Source organism: Colletes gigas, unplaced genomic scaffold (genome assembly GCF_013123115.1).
Source record: "Colletes gigas isolate AHSC1104 unplaced genomic scaffold, ASM1312311v1 Colletes_gigas_Sc00001, whole genome shotgun sequence".
NCBI classification, from domain to species: Eukaryota; Metazoa; Arthropoda; class Insecta; order Hymenoptera; family Colletidae; genus Colletes; species Colletes gigas.
Genome location: NW_025106630.1, coordinates 7,838,347 through 7,858,744, shown reverse-complemented (window position 1 = coordinate 7,858,744; position 20,398 = coordinate 7,838,347). Strand labels below are relative to the sequence as shown.

Sequence of the window (20,398 nt, the reverse complement as noted above, 5' to 3'; positions counted from 1 at the left end):
TACCAGCTATTACCGTGACTGGCACGCCCCTCTCATCGTTCACCAGCACACGCTGATATACGTTTCTCGTCGCTTAAGCTCCCTCTTGTAGCTCTGTTTCTCTTTCGGCTCTCTGTTCGGCCCGGTGCGCGCCTTACTACCGGCGTGGCGGCGACACGACCTCGCCAACGATTATCATTTTTCTCGCGAATCTACACGACAGGTCTACATCCACCAACATTTTCTCACCGATCCTCGGATAGAGTAGCCGTCTCTCCGAGGCGTGTGTCGATTCGATATCACCGATATTCCGAGAACTTCTGAATCTTTCAACGCGAACGGAATGGCACAGTTTTGCGCGAGCGGTAATCGCGAGTACATCGACTTCTCGATGCAGCTACGCTGTTCGGGACAAGGCGGCAAACCGAAATTTCACACTCTCGGTTTAATCTTTTTTAAACGCGAAGGAGGAGGAAAGCACACAAAATCGAAAGTGGTAGGAAATTTTTAATTTTAAATTTCGGTTTCAGGATCAACAGGAATAGAAACGCGTTATTTGTTGGTAAGAATGAAATGTCAGGGCAGGAAACGCAACTCGGGTGGCGCGGCGGAATAGATTTCCGCGAGTACGTATAAAAACAGTTGGGTGGAACGCGTATCGAGGACCATTTAACTGGATTGACGCCACTCGGCCGCGACACTGAATAATTTTGCTAGCGTACCGTGTCGGCCCAGCTTTTTGTCGCGCTCCAATACCGTGTAATTTTCAATGGGACAAAAAACGCGCACAATTTCACAGTTATTAAGCAAGTAGTTATGTGACTAATGACTTAAACTTTAAATGACTGCACCCGGGGGCCCTACGGATAATCCGACCCGCCAGTTAGGGAAATTTCTTTCCGGCGTGTTTTTCCCTTTGCCCGACCTTTTCTTTTTCGTTTCTTTTTGCTCGATCTTGAAACGTTGCGCCGCGCCGCGCCACGACAGAAAACTGGCTGCGAGGGAAAACTTGTTCGGTAGTTAGAAGTCTGTTACGAGCGAGGCGACGCGATTCTTTTTTCAGTTACACGCCGACAAAACTTCTTTCTCTCTCGCTCTGTCGTTTCGCTGCCAACAAAAAGAATCCGCCCTTGCGTGAAAGCGGAACGCGCCTCCGGTAATGCCGCGCGCGTTTTTTTTAGCGGTAACCCCCCCTTCCAGAAACTGTTTAAACCCACCAGACAGAATATTTTAATTGGAAGATCGTCCCGATTGCGTTACCGGGGCGCTTACGTAATTCCGCGCGTTGCGTCGGTATCTGCGATTCGCACAAACAAAGTGGACATCGCGCGTGCAGCCTTTCTCGCAGCCCTCGGCGACCTCCGGAAACGCGAAACGCCGTTATTTCCCGGCCAACAATAATCTCGGCCGTCGCGGGGCTGTGTGTTGTTTGTGCCGTTGCTGCCTTTTTTACACCGGGGCGACGAAATTACTCGAGCGGTATCAAACGTCGCGCCTTTATCTCGACTCGCAAAGCGAGCAAACGAGCAGGGATTTCTTGAAAAATAAATCGCTGAAAGGCGAGAAAACGAATACATATTTTTCTTTTGCTGGACCATACCCGTCGATCAAACTTTACCCCCTGGGAATAATAATTACACGACAAACATTTGCTCGATGCATTTTTATGCGTTTACCTAACACGGAACGGATCCGTTTCGTGCACGGATAATATCGAATCGAGGTTTCCGGTCGTGCGATAGCGCGTCGTTGCGAGAACCGTTGGAGAAATTTCGCTAAATTCAGCGGCGGTTCGCATCGTCAGGGTCGTCGACTCGGAATCCAGGATGCGTCCGGACGCGTCTGTCGACGAGAGCGGCGTCGATCTCGAATTACCCTGCTAGTTCGACGTATTCCATAAGCGTGGTGGTACACGCGCTCATGCTCCCGAGCGAGCGTCGAGAACGTCGCGCGCGCGGTCGTTACCAACCGCACAATAAATTCCTTCAAACGTAATCCCCGGTGCGCGACACAAGGCTTTCCACCGTACTATATTCACTTCTCAAGGTGAATGATGCAAATGCCAATGCGGTCGACGGTCTTTCAGCCGCGTGCGGCTCGTTGCATCCGTTCACTTCTCCCCGGCGAACCCAATAAACAAACGACAATACTATTTTTATCTAATCGCGCGAAACGATTCGCCAGCACCCGTCTGTCTACCGTTCGGTCCTCTCGATCCCTCGACATCCCCGCGAACAAACCTCGTCTCCGAGGCGTATTAGAACTCTGCTGCCTTTCTAACGACTTAATCTCCGCTCCGCGAGATAACCGACGCGTCCTTTCCATTTGCTTTCCCAGCCCTGTCGCCTCCGCCTCCGTAGAACCGATACCGCTGGGGTGACCATGGTCGAAATCGTGCCCGGGATACGGCGGCCTTTTTTCGTCCGTCCGTGTCGGAAGGCGGTGATCGATCATGGTCTCGCGACAGTTCCGCTGTCGCCTCGAGATTCCCGAGGTCGCGACAGCCCCTTAAAGGCTCTGCCGTGTTCCTCCTCTCTCGTGTCTGCGGCTTGAAACCGCTTCTGTGCGCAAGGCGCGTAGTCGAAACGGGCTGTTGGGAGTTCGCGCTGTAATAACCGAGCCTCGTCGAGCCGTTTCCATTGCAAAACGTTGGAAAAAAGAAGGAGAAAAGGGACGAGCGACCGACCGGGGGTAGGAGGGAGAATCAACCCCGCCTCTGTGTATACTTGGCGAGTAGCATTTCCACCGGCGAGATCGCTCTGCTTTTTTTCCTCCTTTCGAATGAAAAAGCGGCTACAAGCATGGGCTTGTTTTGTGTCCACGGGAAGGTATCGACGCTCGGCCGACAATTTAAACAAGGCAAAATGCCAAAGTCCCGCGTAAAACGTCTAGCCCCCCTGCAACCCTGTCACCCCTTGACAATCATCCACCTTGCCGCTGCTTTTCACCCACCTGTCCCCCTCGTAAAAACTGTGCTTTACGATTTCTCGAAACTGACCGGTCCTTCCGTTCCTCTCTCTCGCGTTACCTTCTCCGCCAAGTTCTACGAGGGTCTTGACGAACCGTGACGGAATCGAACCGAGGGTATTTCTTACGCTTTCCGTGACCAACAATCAAACGGACCGATAACCATTTTACTCTATTCCTACTCGCGATCTATGCATTCGCTATATCTCAGACTATACAAGCTGCTCGGATCTTTCAGAGAGTAACGATTTTTCCGGGAATTCGATTCGTTTTTTGCTCGCAGCGCAATCGGAAAAGCCATCGAAAACAGGCTCCTTGGGATTCTTGGGAAAGGAACGGTCATACGATATTGTCTCGCGGTAAAGACTGAAGAAAAATCGTAGGCGTGATAGATAGTCGTCCGGTGACTATCAACGATGCATATCAGAAATAAAAGTATCGAACAGCGACGGAGATTACGCGAGGAGAACGTGTCAGCTTCTGTACGAAACGCATTCCCAGTCTTCTCCCGTGTTTCGAAAGGGTGAAAGTGGAAGCTCGCCTCTTCGTGCCGAAAACTGTGCGACGCTATAAACTTCCTGCGGTAACGGGCTTAAAATAACCACGTCGAGAAATAAGAAACAGAAAGGGCGAGGCGGATCGTTCTCCGTACATCGATTAAAGGGGTTCACCCTCGGCCAACGAACCAACTGAAATTCCTGTTTAACTCGGATAAAAGGTCTCCCGTAACTTTCGGAACGTACATCTCTCGTCGAGCGAGCTGCGAAATCGTATCGATCGAAATCGTTGGACGCGCTCGCAGCTGTCGAGGTTGGATTATCTCCGAGTATCGTTGTCACGTGGCCGCAAGTCCCACGACCGGCATGGACGTGACCCAGTTGATCCTGCCCATAACGCGCGGTAACGGTAGCAGCGGTAGCCGTCGATCGATGGATCGACCGATCGATTAATAAATATACGATGTAGAGGCGCGGGTCTAGGCAGTGGCGGGCAGCCGAGCGCCGCGACGAGTGCATTCCCGGCATCGCGCGCTCGTTGGCAGTTTAGAATTATGGTCGACATTGTCCCAGATTCCCGGACAGTCGCGACACCAACGGATTCCCTTCTCCGTTTTGCGTTCCAACAATGCATAACGCGATTTACTCGCGGCGTGGCGCTCGACGACAAGTTTTTCGCGTGCCGCGCGGGTCTCCGATCCGGTAAGTCGCGTTTAACGAGGCGTAACGCGCCATTGAATTACGATTATATTTCCCGGCGCAGAAACTGCGAAACGATGCAAGGCGAGGCGAGGCGAGGCGACGCGATGGTGGCAACACGCTAGCCGCGCGCGATACCATGCATCGAGGAACAATAATGGCGAGGCTGCTTTGAAGCGCGCCGATATAATGGCTCGGAGGGCGCACGATGGACTAATATGCATGCGTATCGATGGCGACACATATGCATACACAAACACGCGCGCCACCCGGAGAGAAAGACACGGAAGAGACACGTCCAACGGGTCCGTGTGTGTACGCGCGTATTCGATGGTAATTCTTCGTCGTACGTTGAATTATTAATCAGAAAATGGCAAAAGGGCGCGAACATGTTTCGCGCGCGAGATTAAAGAAGTCGCGCGAAAAGATCGGCCGAAGAAGAACGAGCGCGCGAAATTGAAACCCGTATTACCCGCGCGCCACCGGCCCCTATAAATATTCCGTTAACGATGCCTCGCGCTAGATTGATTTCCCAATTAAATGTAAATGAACTCGTGCATACTCGGACCGGTGTCCTAGCTCCAACGAGTTTTTATAATGTTCGGTTGCATCCAAGACCAACCTGGAATCGTACCTAAACAGATAGGTAAATAAATTAATTATTCCCCGAGTGGACAGTCCCGCGTCTCGTATCCCTTTTCGCTACGATATTTATGATCCTCCTTGGTATTCGTTTTGGACCGTTCGTCCCTTGGAGAATGCCGCATCATCCGGACAAACTCTCTCCTTTCCTTTTTTCGGAGGCTCCTACCACCACTTCCAAGAACCCTTCTACTAACCCTCTTTTGGCCGCTCAGGTGAAAACTTCTGGATCCTTCCTACTGCGACGCCCTCCTAGAAGGTGCTTAGCGAAGGATCTCGTTTAAATTGAGTTGCTCGTCGACGTAAAAATGATCTCGTTTTCCCCAGCAACCCTTGCAAGTATCACGAGTACGCTAAACTTTTCATCTTTCGAACGTACATGATTCCGTTCGTGTGCCAATAGCTAACAAGATTAATTCTTTAGACGTTAAGGAAAATGAATCTGGACAGGAACAAACTAAAACAAACTTTAAATTGGCACGAATCGTGTGGAGGCTCGATCGAGGAGAACGCAAGGTTCGAAGGGTCCATCGAAACGCAAACGATTACTGTTTACGAGGGATACTGGTCACACTGTGTTTAGAAAGAAAAAGTCATCGTGAGACGATCTTGCGTTGCCCTTTTCGTACGAGTGTCCGTAAGTAACCCTGGCGTTCGCAAACATTCTCAGCTTCCGTTTTCAGGGTGGTTAGTTCTGGACATTCTCCGATATTCACGGCCCTCCCCGGTATTTATTCTGGCTCATTTGTCCTGTAGGAACTGCCGCGTCATTCGAGGCGGACTCGAGGCACCGAGACCCTTTCTTGGTCCCTTCCCGAGTCCCCTCGAAACCCTTCCAAGGATTCAGGTGTTAACCAAAAACGGAGTAGCGAATCGACGTTAATGCGAGACGTTCGAGTTCGCTCGTCCAGAAATTTCGTCGATTTCGACGCGAGGCGAGCGAAAAAAATATCTCGTTCCGGCCGAAGGAACCAGAAAATTTAAAACATTCTTTAAAAACTAGATCATCTTTGCACGATCGGACTAAAAAGAATCGAACCGACTTACAAACTTTAACCGTGCGTTGCTTCGGTTCTACGCGAGGCAAGAACTATGTTGAAGCGTTTATAATACCAACTACGATGTTAACACATTTTGTAGAACTATCGATAAAGTCGGTGTAAACGGTAAAGTCACGTACGCGCGACAGCTGCAGCCGAAGAGTTAAGATTCAGCTCGCGGACTGCGTCCAACGACCATCCACAGGAAGAGAGAATTTCGATTCGAGACGAACGACCATCCAATCCTAGCGCGGGAAGGAAACTACTGGCCGGGTATTCCCGATGAGATGCGCATGCTCCTTCAATTGTCGCTTCTAACGAGCGACAGAATTTGTCAAGCCGGACGATTCGGGCGAGATTCTCGTTACGCGTAAAAATAACTTTGGGTAACCGAACAATCGCGCTACAAACTGCCAGGAAATTTAAAAAAAAAACCGCTGCCCGCCACTCTCGATGAAATTCACGTTACTGAAATATAACACTTTGCGCCGACCGCTCGACGTAAATTTCGAACCAAGTCAAATAAATTCTCTTTCCGCACAAATTTTCGGCTGAAACGAGAACTGAAACGACGATTGTGCAAGTTACAACTAGGTTATAAAAAAGATGAGTGGAAACGTGATTGACAAACTTTTAATTAAAATCAAAGTATACTAATAGTTGTACGGAAATAAAGGAATCGATGAAACTTGGCTAAGATGTTTTTCGTTTGAACGCATGGAACTTTGTTGTATCTTTTGTGTTCCGAGAAGCCAGCGCGCATCGTTTTGGGATTAAATTTACGTCGCGCGTTTCGTATCTACGAATGCGCATCTCGCAAACATTCCCACGTTAAAGGAACGGACAGGACAACAATTAGCAGGGTTCCAGGGACAGGGGACTAGGTAGCGTACGTAATGGAGTCGCGTATCGCGCAGCAATCTTGGCACTAACGGGCCACGTGGTATTATCCCTCGAAAAAGGACAATCCCCAGGGTTTGTGTGCCTCCACGGAAGGCGGAGAAGCTCGGTCAGGTACTTAAGCATAAAAGTACTTAACCACGAACATCGAAACTAATGGCGCCTTCGCACCAGGTAAAATTTGCGGTCGTAGAATATCGGTCCGAGCTCTTCTATCTCGTGTTCCATCCTCCGATCTATAATTCAGAAGATTCAGAACCTTTTTCGCGAGCCGTTTATCAAGGAAAGACTTTTTTCCTGTACGAAAACAAGAGTCGCGTATTGAGATAGATCCATTCAAATAATTGCTACTTCGATTGGTCTCGATCCGAATGGTGCGTTCCGGAGGAAACCTCGATCGTAGTTTCTCGAGATGTAGGTTCGAGTCGGTGCGATCCGGTCGGTATACAACGAGCTACCCAATATGGTTAAGAAAAGCCTAGCGAGCTCTCTTCCCACGAGCTAGACTCGCAAGAACTGATTGGCAAACAATTAGCAAAGAGGACGGTGGCCGCGGTGCGAGAAGGGCACGATGAAGTACTAAACACGGGACAGGCATGTATCGCGCGGACATCTTTGCTCGTGCACGATACACCTCGGAGGCCCCTCTACGCCACCGACAGCCCCCATCGGCGTCCCTCTCGCGTCCTTCTCTGGCGCTCGTGTCACAAAACAATGAGAACAATGCCGTTGGTCTTCCGCCGGGGCGGACAGACAAAGCCCCGTTCCACGACAAAACCATCCTCGCCATCGTCACCATCCTCGTCGGTCCGCGTACTCGTCCTCGTGGCGAGCAGCTCTGGCTCGGCCAAGGAACCAGAGCTGCTCGCCACCAACCACCGGCAACCCGACAGAGCATTATAAGCGTTCTCTTAATACGAACATTTTCACCGGTGGTTCCGTGTGACGTGCACGTACACGATGGACCAGAGAAAAAGAGGAACGAGAGGAGCAACAACAGCTATGTGTTGCTGCGCCCATTATATTGTTTTGAATTAAGCGCGCCGTGACTGGTTGGCTGGGCTGTGTTTTAATATAAGGGTTTTGGATTTCACGTGCATCCACCGACCCCAAACCTCCCTTCTCCTCTCTCTCTCTCTCTCTCTTCATCGTTCCCTGCGCCGCAACCCCCGGCAGGTCGTTGCGTTCGTAGTTCTCCACGCTACGGACCAGCCCCTGTCCTCTCTCTCTCTCTCTTCGTTTCTCCTCGCGCCCCTTCGTTCCTCTTCGCCTCCCTTTTCCCGCGAAACTGCGCTCCGATACGCCCGTTATTTTCAGCAACCCCGTCGAATCGAGTTCTTTTTAATTGGTGGGACGTTTGCTCGTTTCCGTGCGCGTACAACACGTACGCCCTAGCGTCCCTCGGTTTTTTCTTTTTTTTTTCTTTTTTACGGGTGTACGTGTGTTTGTTTCCTCCCTTCTCTTCTGCTTCGCGCCAAGTCGTGCGCGCGCGCGCCTTTCTCTCTACCCTGTTGTTTTTTGACGGCTGCACGAATTCTAGGCATCGTTCCTGCTTTGTCACCGGTCGTATTGAACTACATATACATATATGTACCTTCTCGCCCGAGGAGAAACATTAAGTCGATGCCGTCGCGAATTCGACAGAGTCACCGTAATCGCACGCTGGGTCGAAACTCGAGCTACGTACTCGAAATCTACTATTTTTTCAAATAATTCATTTGTTATCGACGAAGAAGCAATTTAAAACCTCGATACGAAGCAGTTTTAAAAACATTCTGAATTCGCATTGGAAAAATCTAAATTTATTACCGTCATCTGTTGTGCGATTAATAGCAATACATTTTTGGTCGAATGACCGTAAAATGCATTGCACCTCGTATATATAAGAACGCATCAAAAGAACAAGAAGAAGAAGAAGAAAAAGAGGGGAAAAAATAAAACGACCATGGAAAACCACGCAAGTCCAATTTGCTCGCAATTTCCCAAGAATCCACTGGCGGATTCTTGGTCACCTAATTGCCATTTCACGCGAGGTCTTTTACCGTGAAAGCTCCGGCCACGAAACCTCGGTTGATGCGCCTCTCAATGGCGTTGCCAAGGCACTTTGTATTCCGCAAAGAGCACGGGCACAGAACACGCGTTGTTTAGCAAATTGTCGTTACCGCGGTGCTTGATCAGCGAAGATCGCACCTGCGGCCCGAACACACCGCTACATACTTGACAGTCGCTCGAAACAGTTCGATCTCGTGACGCTGCAGCCAAACAGCGCACGTGGTTCAGATAGCGCGTGTTCCAACATTCCTTTCGAGCGCGTTCAAATCGCTGCGTCGAATCGTTAACGAGCCTTTAATCGCTATACGAGGCCCACCGGGGCTTCAAGGACCGAACGTTTTTCTTCTTCCCTTCCTTCCTTCTTTTTTTTCTCCTTTTACGAGACAGGAATATTAATTTTTTCTTTCGAGCGCAACGGACATCCATGTGGATCGATCTTTACGATAATCGGCCAAAAAACGAGCACACCTCGGATTCGTAATCAACGTATGGATTGTTTAGGAAAGAGGGTCATTTTAGGAGTGGTGCACCACTCGTTATATCGTCAATACCGAAACAATGGTTGGCTCAAGTCCTCCGTTCTTCCCTCCATTCTGGCCAAACGATTATACTTGGGAAATAATTTCAAGTTAAAATTTTAAAAAGATGTCTTTCGACACTTTTGGTAGAAGCAATACCGTATATTTAATTACGCGTGCTCGAATCTTTGGTTGTTTTTATTTAAAAAGTTATAAGCACAGTGCGGAATGTGGTGCATCTCTTCCGAAACGACTCTACTTTCCAAGTATTTAGGAGCCCACGCTCGATACGAGTAAAAAAAAAAAATCGAGGTACGTCCAAACATCAACCTTTCCGGCCTGTTAATGTAAGATACTCGGGCTTCGTCTCTGCACGTCGAGAGAAAATAAATGGCCTGCATCGCCGAGACTTCTTGCCGAAGCGTTTATAAGATTTATTACATTCGAACGGAGTAAATGATTCAGCAGTATTACCAGAATGAATATTAAATACATAACGTGTATACCGAAGATGAATAACATTAAATTAAAGGTAAAATCGTTGTTTGTTGTACCTCCATAGCAGTGGAAACTGAGTAGAATAAGTGGCGATACATCTTGGAGAAAATGACATTGTAACGAAACAAGGTTCGTCCGTTTATACTTTAATTAGAAAAGAAAATTTAGTGATACGAATTGCTTTTTAAATTAAAAGTACGCGACTTATAATTTGGTTCCTGGCCCTCGCGCGGTAGGGGACGCGTGAGTAGATAACGCGTTGACCCAAATATGGGCAATATAAGCAAGAATTCCTTTTAGGAAAAATGAACAATTGGTCGTAAACCTGGGACGACGAAAACGCCACTCCCGACGGTCTCCTCGTAGCCGTGTCGGACCAGCAATCAGAGGACCGCACATAAAACTTATCAACTGTGCAACCCCCGTCGTAGGATTTCTGCGAAGGAGCATCGAGGAGAGATTACGAGTTAGAGGTCTCCTCGTTAGCGTGTCAGAACCGTTTTAGAACCCAAAACATATATTTCTATGGTCGTGCCCATTCACTGTTAAATAGAAAGGGACTTGTAATAGGAGAGACCAAGGCTGATCGACCAATTTTTCACTTTATATTTTCTAATAAATTACGTCGACAAAATATCATTCGGTTATACGCTTGACTATCTGATCGTATATTTAAAGTATTCGAATGTTTTTCTAACAGCTTTCATGTTAATCGAGTAACCTTATGGGTCGAGGTAGGTCCGCTAATGTTATTAACACTTTAACGACTGCGTGTTTCACGCAAAGACTGTTGCCTGCAACCGGCTATTTTCTCGACGATTTCAATCTGGTGCAAGTTCCCTAACTGTTTTTCGACCCGATATTTTTATAAAAATTCAAATATTAGCTCTACATAATTGTATCGTTGAGCAAACGTATAGATATCAATTTTATTAAACCACATATTCGCGAATCACGAACGTGAAGAGAAAAAGTATCAAACAACTTCGTAGAAACAATAAGAAGAATCCCTATTTAGGGATCGAAGAACGAACGTTTCCGATGTCGTGGACACAAAGCAAAAGAAAAAGAAATAATGGCGCCGGGAGCGTTCCCCATTGACGTGGTCTAGTAGTTCTATTCCGAAAGATCGAGCACGACAGCTAAAGCGATTCATTCACGAGCGGTGTTTGTAGTCGGATTTCGGGCGAAACTGCTTTCGCGCCCATTTCTGTTGGAGGTAAGCGTACGAGGGTCAGCCGAGACACGCTCGTTGTCGGAAATAACGACATAATGACATGGTACAAGATGAGTGCCCGAGGTAGGTAAATCCAAGACGAGGTAGGGATTAAACGAGCGAGAAGGAAAGAGAAACCAGAGTGGGTCCCTGGGTCTGGGTAGGGATACACTTCCAGTAAGAAAGGAGAGGAAGGGAGAGAAAGATAGATAGATACAGAGAGAGAGAGAGAGAGAGAGAGAGAGAGAGACATCTGTGTGCTTGTGTACCACCGCCGCAGCGAGTCGGAAGCGTTGCTGACCATCGCTGGGTAGGCCAGTGGTTCATCAAGTTCCGAGGAGTTGAAGAGAGCTCAATAAGCACTCTCGAGTTCTGAGGCTACGTCACGCAACCCTTTATCGGCGACTCGGTCTAATTTTATTTACGGTTCATTACCGTCCACCGATGACCAGGTGCGATCCCATTAGAAAATTCACGGAAAGTGCATTGGCTGCCAGTTTTCTAGAAATCGATGCTCTTCCCTAACGCAAGAACGAGTCTTCTAGCCAATTACAGTGGCGACTGGACGAGTAGCAAATGCTATCGATAATAGAACCGCCTAAACTCTTTTAGCGATAGAATTTTTTGCCTCGATTGCCGTTAAACGAGGGATGATATCTTACACCCGTCGAGCCACTCTATTGGAACATATCTCTGCTAATATTCTATATCCAAACGAGTACGATGCAGAAACTCAATGTAATTTAATTCGGTTTCACGAGGGAATAAAGTCTCCTGTTATTTTATCTTATCCCGAACGATTATTGGACATTTTTCGTTTCCAATCGATAATTTGATTAACTGGTTACGTTTGCATCCGCGGTTCGGAACCACGCTGCTCGAAGAGAGAGGGGAAACAATGGTCAGCGATACTTTGCATGTTCCAGATTTTCTGAAACGCAACAGCGCGACGCAGAGATCAGTCGCGCACCACGCTCTCTTTAACACCGAATCGGCCCAATTTTGCCCACTATTTAGCGACGCCATGCTACACCGCAGTCAAATTAGCCGTCTGTGCAAACACAGCGAACGGCGTGTGTGCGTCCGTACGCGCATACGCGGTCTGCGAATCCATTCGGTGCAACAATACCGCTCCCTCGCAAGCGTGTACACGTGAATCTGCAAATTTCATTCATCCCGTCGCGCGACAGAAAGAGGGAGACGTCCTCTTGATTTTACCCAACCGGCGCAGCTTTTTTAATTCCTCCCCAACATCATCGACCGGCAACACCGTCGCTTCTCCTCTCTTCCCGATTTCACGCCGCCCCTCGTTAAATTGCTATACGGTCGCGTACTTTCGATGTAAATCATTCGCAAAACAAGTTTTACCCGAGTGTGCACTAACTCTTCGCCTTACTTAGCGAACTAAGTTGAAGATCGGTCGGTTCGCGTGCACGGTCGAAAATTGTTACCATTGTTCTAGGAAATAGCAGCGTTCTTCTCGAAATTTCTGTCGCCGTATCCGCCGCGGAACTTTAAAAGACACCGAGAGAGAAGAGAGTTACGGAGCACGGGTGGGTCACACTCGACTGCCGAGCGCATTGCATTCGCGTAATCGCCGATAACGCTAATTGCGCGCGTCTGACACGCCGCGATACCCTCCCCCTTATTCCGTTAAACGCTTACACACGGTTGAATAAGAGTTCGACGATGACATACCCCGTCGGAAATGAAAATATACGAGTCGACCAAGAACCGAGGCGCGAAAAACTCCGATATAAGACCAACGACTGAGGCGTTAACCTCCGCGTTACGCGCGATTAATTATTTAAAGAGGCGCGGGTAGGCGCGGGTACGCGCGCATCACGGAAAGAGAAACAATTCTAGTGCCGCTTTCAACTGCACTTTATCATGGGTCGCGGACGCGCGAACGTTCGCTCGTAAATAAATCGAGAATCCAATTTGCGGGCATCATAAATCAATACCAGAATCACGATTCAAAGGGTGCACAGAACGCCTCGGAGTTGGAGTCTTGGAGAACAAAAGAGGAGACACAGTTTGCTCCGAAAGTGATCTTCGCAATTAGAATTTTAATAGGATCGGGAATACCGTTCCATAACTTTGCGACATCTTTGTTGAAAGGATCCCGCTAGGGACAAACGTTTTATCAACGATCATTTTAAACAGCAAAATATCCGTAATCCGATTTTCAATCGAACGTTGGGGTAAAGTTTTTCGCGGTTCTCGAACCATCGTCGATAAACGAGGCGAATTCCTCGTTACCATTCTTAAAGTATCCCGGTGGTTAAAGGCGTAGCAAGAGTTGTTATAAAATAAAGTAATAAACACTCACCATAGAGACAGGAATGGGTCCTCCGGCGCCATTGGGGTAGGGGTACGGCGAGACGAGGTAGCCCATGTTGAACGACGAGGTATGCGGCGTCGGATCCACCTTACCTGTTGGCGCAACAAGAACGCATAAACATCCAATTCGACGAACGATTAAAAAGAAATGAATCTTTGCTGCCAGTCGCGTCGTCGGCATTAATTGCTCGGCCGTAAAACGAGGATTCATAAACTCGGTCGAAACTGGCTGGCAGCCGTGAAATGCGACGAGCTCCAATTATTTCGCCTATCGACATTCATTTTTACACGTTTATCGATCGGATTCGCGCAAATACGCTCGGAATAATCCAACGGTAATTAGACTCGGACGGTTTTTCCTAACCGGCAATCTCGCCTCCACTATTACGTCTACGTTAAACCAGTTCCGTTAAACGGACTCGGTTCCCGTGGCTCGTGGTCGAGACCGATTCCTGCTCGCGCGGAAAACCTTTCTCGGAGCGCGCGCGAGAACCTGCTCGAAGGATACGAAACGATAGGGATCGTTTCACGGTGCAACCTCTACGCCCCACACAGCCCTTCCCTCCTTCTTACCCGCACCAAGGTCTGTCCTTTAACGTTCAGGACGGACGCTGGTGTTTGAGAAACCATTCGAGTTTATCCGTTCCGCGAAACTGGATCGCAGCGAGCAACAAGAATCCGCACGAAGGACTCTTCGAGCGATACCGATCATCTTTACCGCTCGGTTCCGCTCCGTACCGCGTCGAGCCGCACCGCGCCGCGTCGCGTCGAACCACGTCCCGATCCGTTCAACGCAGAGATCCTGCCCCGCTGGAGAACCACCACCGCCACCACCACCACCACCCGAGAGAGTTCCTCCGTTCTGCGAAACTCGATCGTTTCGAGAGGTAGAAACCTGCTTTCAGGATTCGAACTGATAAGTATCGCCTTTCGATCTACCCGGCTAGTCCGAGTTAGCATCACCGACTCCGTCCCGGCCAGATCTTATCACCAGAGTCAACGAGGATCTTTAGGTGATCGGCAACGCCATTATTCCGCGGGGAGAAACTATCACCGGGCTTCCCCGAACACGGTAGCCGACGACTATTTCCCCGTCTTTCTATTAACTCGCGATAGATTCCACGCCGCAATAATGCTCGACAATGGAGTAATATAAACGGCTCTGTCGGCCCGTTCAACGAGCCAGGTTCGCACGCACGTGCGACTAGAAAAATTCACAAAGGATATTGCGCCATATAACCGCGATAAGCGTTTCTCTACCGAGTCGTAGAGTCGCGGAACGATCGCGTACCACGGCCGAGCATTGTTCGCGCAAAGGTATACACGTCCAAACCGAGACGAGCATCGCGAACGAGCACGAACGAATACGTTCGAATACATCGCGTAACTTTTCGAACCGCAAGCTCCGCGGAGCTAATGGTGGAGGGCAATCGATATTATCGTGTGTTGTGCAAGGTGAAAATTGCAAGGAATAAACGCGTGACCGGTATCGTAGATAAGAGAGGATGGACGCGGCTGGTCCGAGACGGGCTGGATCGGGCCAGAGAAATTCCGGCGAAGCGCCGGCGATTTCTTATCGGGGCTCGAAAATGGGTCGTAATAGCGGCGCAACGAACCGCAACGAAACCAACGCGAGCGGACTGCTAGCGGTAAACGGCGATAAATCAGCCGCGTAGCAGCGGCCAGAGAACCGCGTGCTTAATTAATACTTTGGCAGAGCGGTTGCACGCACGCGGGTGCAGCCGCCGCTAGCAGCCGCGTTGACCGCGCGCACCACCGACCATGAAAGAGTTAATTCTTCGTTCGAGGCTCCTCTCCGCGATGATCTCGATCGTCCCCCAACGCGAGACCATTGACCTTTTCCGAGTAGCGAGACACACACAGCACTCGTTCGTCCGAACTTATTAAGACGCGAACGGAGTCCGCGTCGCTGGTTCGCGCTACCACGCGACGCGACGAGACGGGACGGGACCGAACCGTACGCATCGGCGCAATTCACACGACTGCGGACGATTAAATTGTCAGCTACGCGACTCTATAAATAACGCGACACACGCACGCATACCGGGGCCGTATTTCGACGGAATCGCGCACGATCCTCGTTTTATCGCGACTGCGTCGATGAAAACCGACCGACCGACCGACCGACCGTATTTCGCTGCGCCGCCGATCGTGCGAGCAAATAGGCTTCGCTTTTAATGAAACTTTTATCTGTTTACGACGACGACGCGCACGGTCCCGGGATTAACACGCCGCGCGTCTCGCGATAAAAGCGTCATCGAATCTTGGAATTCCCGAATTTTTCTCGAGTATTTGCGCGGGTCCAAAACTTGTGGTTTATCTATACGCGTAAATCGGAGATTATCGGGGACAATTATAATAGTTACGTTTGAAGTGAATTGAGAAAAACAACAACACGATGCACACCAAGATGTCTTGGTAAATCGTACTCATATATGTTAAATAAAACATGACCAACGACAGGTCGCTCGAGGTACACCGCGTACAAGCGATTTAGTTATAAATCGAGTACAACCTGAACGTCGAATCACAGTACACGAATCCTGTCGAAATTAATTTCCTATAAGAAGAAGGTAATGTCTAAAGAAGAATCTTGGAGACTCGATAGATCCGGTGGAAAGATCCTCCGCACGAATCCGTATCGAATATTTGCTCGGGTAGCAAGAAAAGGGAAACGTTGTCCCGCATTCGGGCACGGCAGGCTCTGTTTCCGAATGCATATCCTGAGTGCACATGTGCGCCACACTCGCGCCAAAGTTTATTGCCAGCCGACCCGCTCCCCTTCGTCCTTTCGGTTCCCACCGACCTTTCCATTACGATCAGTGTGCGCCCTGCCCTCCTTCCTCCTCCTCCTACGCCTCTCGTCCTGCTGCGTTCCATCGGTCTTTCATGCAGCGTGTTCTACCGACTCAAACTTCGTGCCCGTGTTCTCTCGCCCGCCCGGTCTACGCTCTCTTTTTCGCTCCTCTCCTGCAGGTTTGTTTACTTCGCAGTCTTGTTGGAATAATACCATGGGACGGTAATTATAGACACCCCGGGCACACAATGCTCGACGACTTGGTCGCGCGTTTGCCGGGCCGACAACTGGAAGGCAGCTTGGCTGACTGGCTATCTCCTCCCCGGAAGAATCACAATTTATGCATTCGAGGCGACATTTCGATCGTAATACATATCAGGGAATTGGTCGGATTCAGATGTTTCTTTAACGCTGGCAGATCTAGGCCAGCAATTTTCAACCTTTTCCATTTCTTTATGATATATATACCAATAAGAAAAGTATTTTCTTACATTTTTATCTAATTAAAACTACTACGTAAATTTCACTTTAATCCCAAAACCAACAGAATTGAATGAAAATATAGTAAAGATAAAATCTAGTATACGTAATTGATAAAAACGACGGAGAAACACGCGAGAGAATAAAATTTTTTGGGTAAGTATACCTCGACGGGGCTCCACGCGATCGCACACGGTCTACAGGAGGATTCCAACTATCCCGCAGGGTGTACACGGGTACTTAAACAATATCCGCGTCCCGAGTTATTCGCGATTCTGCATCGACGATTCCTGGAAAGGCGCCATTAGAACAGAAGAGGCAAAGAGCGGAAGCCGCGAAGAGATTATTATGGATTTGCATATGTTCCGAGTGCCCTCGATTTCGTGCCGAGCGTTCTCGCGAGCATTGTCTGCGCCGAGGATTATTTTCGTTTGATGGAAAAAAAAACACACGCGCGCGCGCGCACAATGGGGCGCGGCTATGTTACAAACGATAAATCTATCCGTTCCCTCGGTTCTCTCCTGTAATCCGCCGTTGAGAGGACGACAATGATCATCATGGTGTACGGTAACGAGGCGCAGGAGGTAGACTTTCGTTTGTGGCTGCGATGACTGGTCGGGATAAAGGAATTTCCAACGAATGTCTCTGATTACAAAAATGTTCTACGCGTTGCGACGCTCGACTGAACGAATTTATCTGCCCGATAGACGAAAACCACACGCAATTACACCGTCCCGATCGAGTATCGCGGAGTTCGAGGAAACGATGTTTCTCGGACGTTGTAAAGTGGCACTTGGGTTGCCTGGACACGGGAGAGTCGCGTCAAACCTCGATCGTAAAGTCTCGTCTGTTTCGGGCCTCGAATCAGGCCCGAAATCCAGGGCCTAAAAAGGACACAGGAGCGAAAGAGCGTGCCGTTAATGCCATTATGGCCGAGCTTGTGTGTACAGCTTGTTGTCGGCTGGTAAATTACTATAATTGTGAAGTTCCGGCGATTTTTAGATTAGCTCTGGTCCATCAACGCTATATGCCTACCTACCCCGACCTGCCGACACTGCACCGTAGAGCCCGGCGGTTCTCAAATCCACGCCCGACCCGTGAAACCTTTGCGATCATTTTCGGGACTTTTACGCGAACGAGCAAACAAATGGAAATATTCGATCGATCGAAAACTCTCCTGCGCGGTAAATTTTCCAGAACGATCGGTTGGAATTGGACAAATTCCAGGGGCACGCGGCGCGAACGGAAAGTTGCCAAAAATTGGTTCGCCACGAAGCGTGTTAACGCGATGGGGGTGAAACTTGTCACGGATACGAATTAATTTTGCGAGTCGGTGCGTGCCGAGAATACGATTTCCTTGACAGAATCTTTGGCCGGAGGTTTGTCGGGTTCTTCCGTCTCCCACGGGAGGAAACGACGTAGGAACAGAGTGGCGGGAGACAAAATGGAATGGCCAAGGATTACGGTACCCCCCCCTTCGGACGCTGCAACGTTAAAAGGACTGCACGGATTCCTGCGGAGACCGGAGGTCAGCGGAACCTATTGGTTCGTGTCAATAGAAATCTGCACTTGCGTCTCTCGACGCGGGACTCCTGTGTTCCTTGTGGATAGGATACCGGGAGTAGCGAAAAGAATTTTCGTCCTTCGAGCACTCTTTGTACGACGAACAAAAATTTGAAATTCCTTCGTCCCTGTACATGGATTTGCAGATCGATTCGTAAATTATAATCTATCGATAGCTAGTTTACGAATGGAAGATATCAATATGCAGCAGCCCTAGAAATGTAAATCCGGGAGGCAAAAGTACGAAAGATAGAATATGTATCCGGTGGTGTTCGAGTATGCAACGTTTACAAAGTCGATGGTAGGAACTTTTCAACCAATATACATACAATATCTCGAACGAACAAACGATTCTCCGAAATTCAGGAGTCAGGTTACTAGCACGGAAGAGACGCTTTTGGTGAAATGCGTGGCAGCAGGAGCAGCCTGTAACTTGGTGACCCTCGACGCGGGAGGTCCGTCTAGAAGAAATCAGAGGGTACGAGCGAGGGATAGGAGAGGGGGCTGAAAGGACGTCCACAGATTTCGTCTCCGGACACGCTTTGTGCAACAAGTGCCATGTCGTGGTCACGGCGTGCTTGTTGACTCTGATGAATTTCCCCGGAAATCTGTGTCCCCTTTGTCGGTTCTATCGACGAAATCAAGAGTTCGAAGGGTCCGAGCTGCTCCGGAGATCGAAGCATCGCTGGTAGTCGGCCCGATGCGAAAGCCGCGCGAAGAACCGCGCTGCAATTTTCATTGTACAGAGCGCGCGATTATTTATCAACCGAGGCGAAGACGGAATCTCATTATCGTGCCCGCGGATTTGCATAATATAAAGGCGGCCGGGCGAAACTAGTTCCCGCGATGACGTCCGCGATGGAAGACGGTCGGAAAAGCGCACGTGCGCCGGATGATCACGAGACAACGAAACGGGTTTTCGTCGTATAAAAGATCGGCCAAGTAGGCGCACCCTCGTAATGGGACCCTGGAGAGATTCCTGACAGGCCCCGAGGCCAGACCCGCTGTCACGTACTCGAGGCCTGCGACGTGCTAGTTGGTTAGAATCCGAGAGACCGCGGCTCAGCAGCCACGGTCAGCGCAACGATCGAAAAGCAATCGAAAGAAAGCACTCGCGAGTCCATCGATTCCCTCGACACGATCAGATTTTTCAAACGGGTTATACCTGGACCTGGGGGGTTGGAGGTCCTGTGGATCGGCCACGAATGGATGTTCGGAAATATGAAATACGATATTCCAAAGAAATTACGACGTGCTCGGACCAGAAAATTAAAAATATCTCCAAGAAGATTAAAGTTCTATCATCGGTCTCGGTAGAACCGCATACGAAAATTCGAGGTCCTGGGTTGACCGGAGGTCAAGTTGGAGCCAGGCAAAGGAGCCTCGTTGCAATCTCCCGCGCGGGACGAGGGTCCAGAGGAGGTGGGAGAGAAGAGACCGAGGGCCTCGAGGCAACAGACCTACTGCCGGGGGCCTCACCAGGCACATAGGAGGTGGTTTTGACTCGGCACGGTCCTCGGCATGGCAAGACCCGCGCGAAGGAAAGCAACAAAAGAAGGAGAAGACGAGGAGAACGGAAACCCGAAGAAGAAGAAGATGGAAGGGAAAGGAAGGAACGAGGAGGAAAGAGCCTGGGTCTGCCTGTTTGACCGCCGGTCGACCGGCTCTCTCTCTCTCTCTCTCTCTTTCTCTGTTGGGACCGTTTCTGTCTCTCTATTGGCCTTTTCCCTCTCGTTCTCGTTGGGCCTTCTCTGTTCCTCCAGGCTGGTTCGGCTCGTCTCGTCTCGTAACAAGAGACGGCGCGGACAATGGGTGCCGTGGCAGCGCCTTCTGCCAAGGCTGCTTTGGCCAGTCCGCGCAACGATTCGAAACACCATCTACGATTGCCGGAATCACCGGAATCGCTGGATTCTCCCCGCGAGCCCTCTGCATATTTATCGCGCGGTTCTTCCAAGACGCGTCGGAAAGATCGAATATTCGAACGGTTCGCTATCGAATCGAACCACAATGTCGTTTCCCGATCGAAACCGAGTACACCGAAAAAATCGAGAAAATTATGTTCGTTTCTTCCAAACGTAAACGCGTTTTCGACGAATCGAGGGGTGTACGAGTATCGAATCGGAACAGACACCGGGTACTCCAGCAGCCCGATCGGGAGGAACACGAATGTAGTCAACGCGCGTTTA

General features: G+C 49.5%; 1 protein-coding gene across 1 annotated transcript in view; it reads right to left on the bottom strand.

The window, feature by feature from the left end:
- The window catches only part of LOC122404579 (protein pangolin, isoforms A/H/I/S-like), a 102,545-nt gene that overhangs the window by 67,682 nt on the left and 14,465 nt on the right, over window positions 1–20,398 (bottom strand). The window contains exon 3 of the mRNA XM_043408666.1: window positions 13,341–13,444. Coding sequence (XP_043264601.1) covers window positions 13,341–13,444 — 104 coding nt within the window. The remainder of the gene's footprint in view (window positions 1–13,340; window positions 13,445–20,398) is intronic.